Below are 2,324 nucleotides of genomic sequence, written 5' to 3'. Positions count from 1 at the left end.
AACGGGTATTCCTCGTACCCCCTCGCCCCAATTCATGTAGCTAACGGGACAGGTATGGGTATTTTTTTTACGAACGCGGCAGTGACTGGGATTGGCAATACCCGCCCCATGACCATCCCTAACCTGAGCAAGTCGTATGTCAAACCCATTAACAATAATTGTACCGTTACTACTTCCCTGCGCACCACTTCCCTCTCTCTAGTATTACAGCTCCCTCCATTACCTCCACATCTCTCAAACCAACTCATGTAACTACCCACTCCCCCCTTCATCAAAACCATTCCTATAAATATTCTTATGTAACTTATCATAGTTCCCTCTGCATAACCCATTCTTAATTTACAATTCCTCTAGTCCAAATTAAGTCTTATTCTTATGTCAACCTATACCATGAAGACAAGTCTAATTTTCTGTATCATCTTCATTTTCTGTTTTCATCAGTACTTCACTTTGGTAGTACATTCTTTAGAGTATGATGTTGGTGATACTAAAGGATGGGTTGTTCCGCAATCTAATGCTAGTAATATTTACAACGAATGGGCTTCTAAAAAAAGGTTTCAAATCGAAGACTCGATCCGTAAGTAATCTATATATATATACAAACTAGTAGCGCAACATTTATGAAAATGTTATGTTTTTGATATAAATTTTCTTTATTGTTGTTGATTTTATCAGGTTTCAAGTATGGGAAAGATTCAGTAATGGTAGTGAGTGAAACTGACTACAAAGCTTGCAACTCAACTCAGCCCATGTTTTTCTCCAACAATGGCAACACCATATTCAAACTCGACCGCTCAGGTTACTTTTATTTCATCAGTGGAGTATCTGGTCATTGTGAAAGAGGACAGAAGATGATCATCAAAGTCTTGGCAATTGAGGAAGCGCCTTCAGGGGATGGAAACACACCTGGTTCGAGTGGTGCTGCCAGTATTAGTTGTTCTTGTATAGTTCAAATGGTCCTTTTGGTTGTTGCAGGGTCCGCTGGACTCCTCTAGACAGTATTAATAGTAGTACTCGTATTAGTTTACGGGTTTTAGTCAATGCTTAATTTAGGAAGTCTACTGTGTTCTTCTTTATTTTTTTATTTTTATTTATTATTTGTAACTATCGTACTCTTTAGCATGGGAACGAATGTTAGGGGTTGTTTTATTTGATGAAGACATCAATATGATTTTTAAGTATTATTATATTGGTTTGATTGGCTTAAACTTGGATTTGTGTTTCATCCTCAATTTGTGATGCTGATTTATAATTTAATTTCGACTTGTACTAATTAAGTTTGATTTATTTTCATCTCAACTCATTTAGAATGGACTTCAGCAGATGTAAAAAATGAAGATAAAAATAAGACTTCACAGTATGGATTTATCATAGTTTATCCCCAAAAAAATGAATTTCTTTGAGATTGTATTATGCCAAAATTGAATAGATAACCACTCACAAGCTTTCTGAATGCATGAACTTTTAGATTGTTCTTTTAGATTGTATGAGAATGAACAACTAGGATAGGGATATAGCTGCGCATCCATCATTAGTGTTTTGGATTGAATATTGTTTTCTTTAGATGTAACTATGTATCACCGGTGCCGTCCTCTTCGATTTGTTTGTGTTGAATTGTTCGTGTTTTCATATTATAAATGGTAAGGATATAATTTTGTAAACTTTTAGGGTCGGCTGGTTAGTACATTTCTATAACCGTATAGTAATATTTTTCTTTTGGCGACTATTTTCATCTTACACTAACACTACGGTATGTGGTCCCAAAAAGCTTAGTTTTTTGTTTTTAAAGGGAGAAATATTGAAAAATATGTTGGGAAATGGGTTCAAATAGAGGATGAAATAAACACAAAAGAAATTGTTGTACTCATGACTTTCAAGGCTCGAATAGATTTCTTTTAGACCATTATCTTATCCTCTATTTGAACCCATTTTCCAACAGTTTTAGACGATTATTTTCTGACAATGGAGGGTGAATCTTCAAATTCGAATGTAACTGCTCAATCCCTGCAAGTGATAAACCGAACCCTAACTCGATTGGAACGTTTTGATGGTGATAATTTTACTCGTTGCCAAGAGACTGTGAAGTTTTTCCTGATCACCATCAAGTTGTGGTACATACTTGAAGACGGTTTGGATGTAATTCCTGCACCATCAGACAAAGACACTGATGATTTGAAGGCCAGAAGGAAGAAGCGTTAGGAAGATGATTTTATGTGCCGTGGTCATTTTTTGAATGCCCTGGGAACCAGTGTTTACAATGCCCATCGAATTATTTTGACTGCAAAGGAATTATGGACTACACTTGACAACAAATATAAGATTTC

General features: G+C 35.8%; 1 protein-coding gene across 1 annotated transcript; it reads left to right on the top strand.

The window, feature by feature from the left end:
• The first annotated feature begins 338 nt into the window (after positions 1–338).
• On the top strand, positions 339–1,134 carry LOC113308563 (stellacyanin-like). Its single transcript, XM_026557026.1, has 2 exons — positions 339–577; positions 676–1,134. The coding sequence occupies exons 1-2, from the start codon at positions 376–378 to the stop codon at positions 993–995; spliced, it is 522 nt and encodes a 173-aa protein (XP_026412811.1). The 5' UTR covers positions 339–375; the 3' UTR covers positions 996–1,134.
• The last annotated feature ends 1,190 nt before the right edge of the window (positions 1,135–2,324 follow it).

Source organism: Papaver somniferum, chromosome 9 (genome assembly GCF_003573695.1).
Source record: "Papaver somniferum cultivar HN1 chromosome 9, ASM357369v1, whole genome shotgun sequence".
Classification (NCBI taxonomy): Eukaryota; Viridiplantae; Streptophyta; class Magnoliopsida; order Ranunculales; family Papaveraceae; genus Papaver; species Papaver somniferum.
This window is presented reverse-complemented; position numbering and strand designations above follow the sequence as displayed.

What these genes read in the sequence shown, in the direction of transcription:
- LOC113308563 (XM_026557026.1), top strand. Translation starts at nt 376, where the DNA reads ATGTCAACCTATACCATGAAGACAAGTCTAATTTTCTGTATCATCTTC. An exon ending in TCAAATCGAAGACTCGATCC is followed by an intron (nt 578 to 675) that starts GTAAGTAATCTA and finishes TGATTTTATCAG; the next exon opens with GTTTCAAGTATGGGAAAGAT.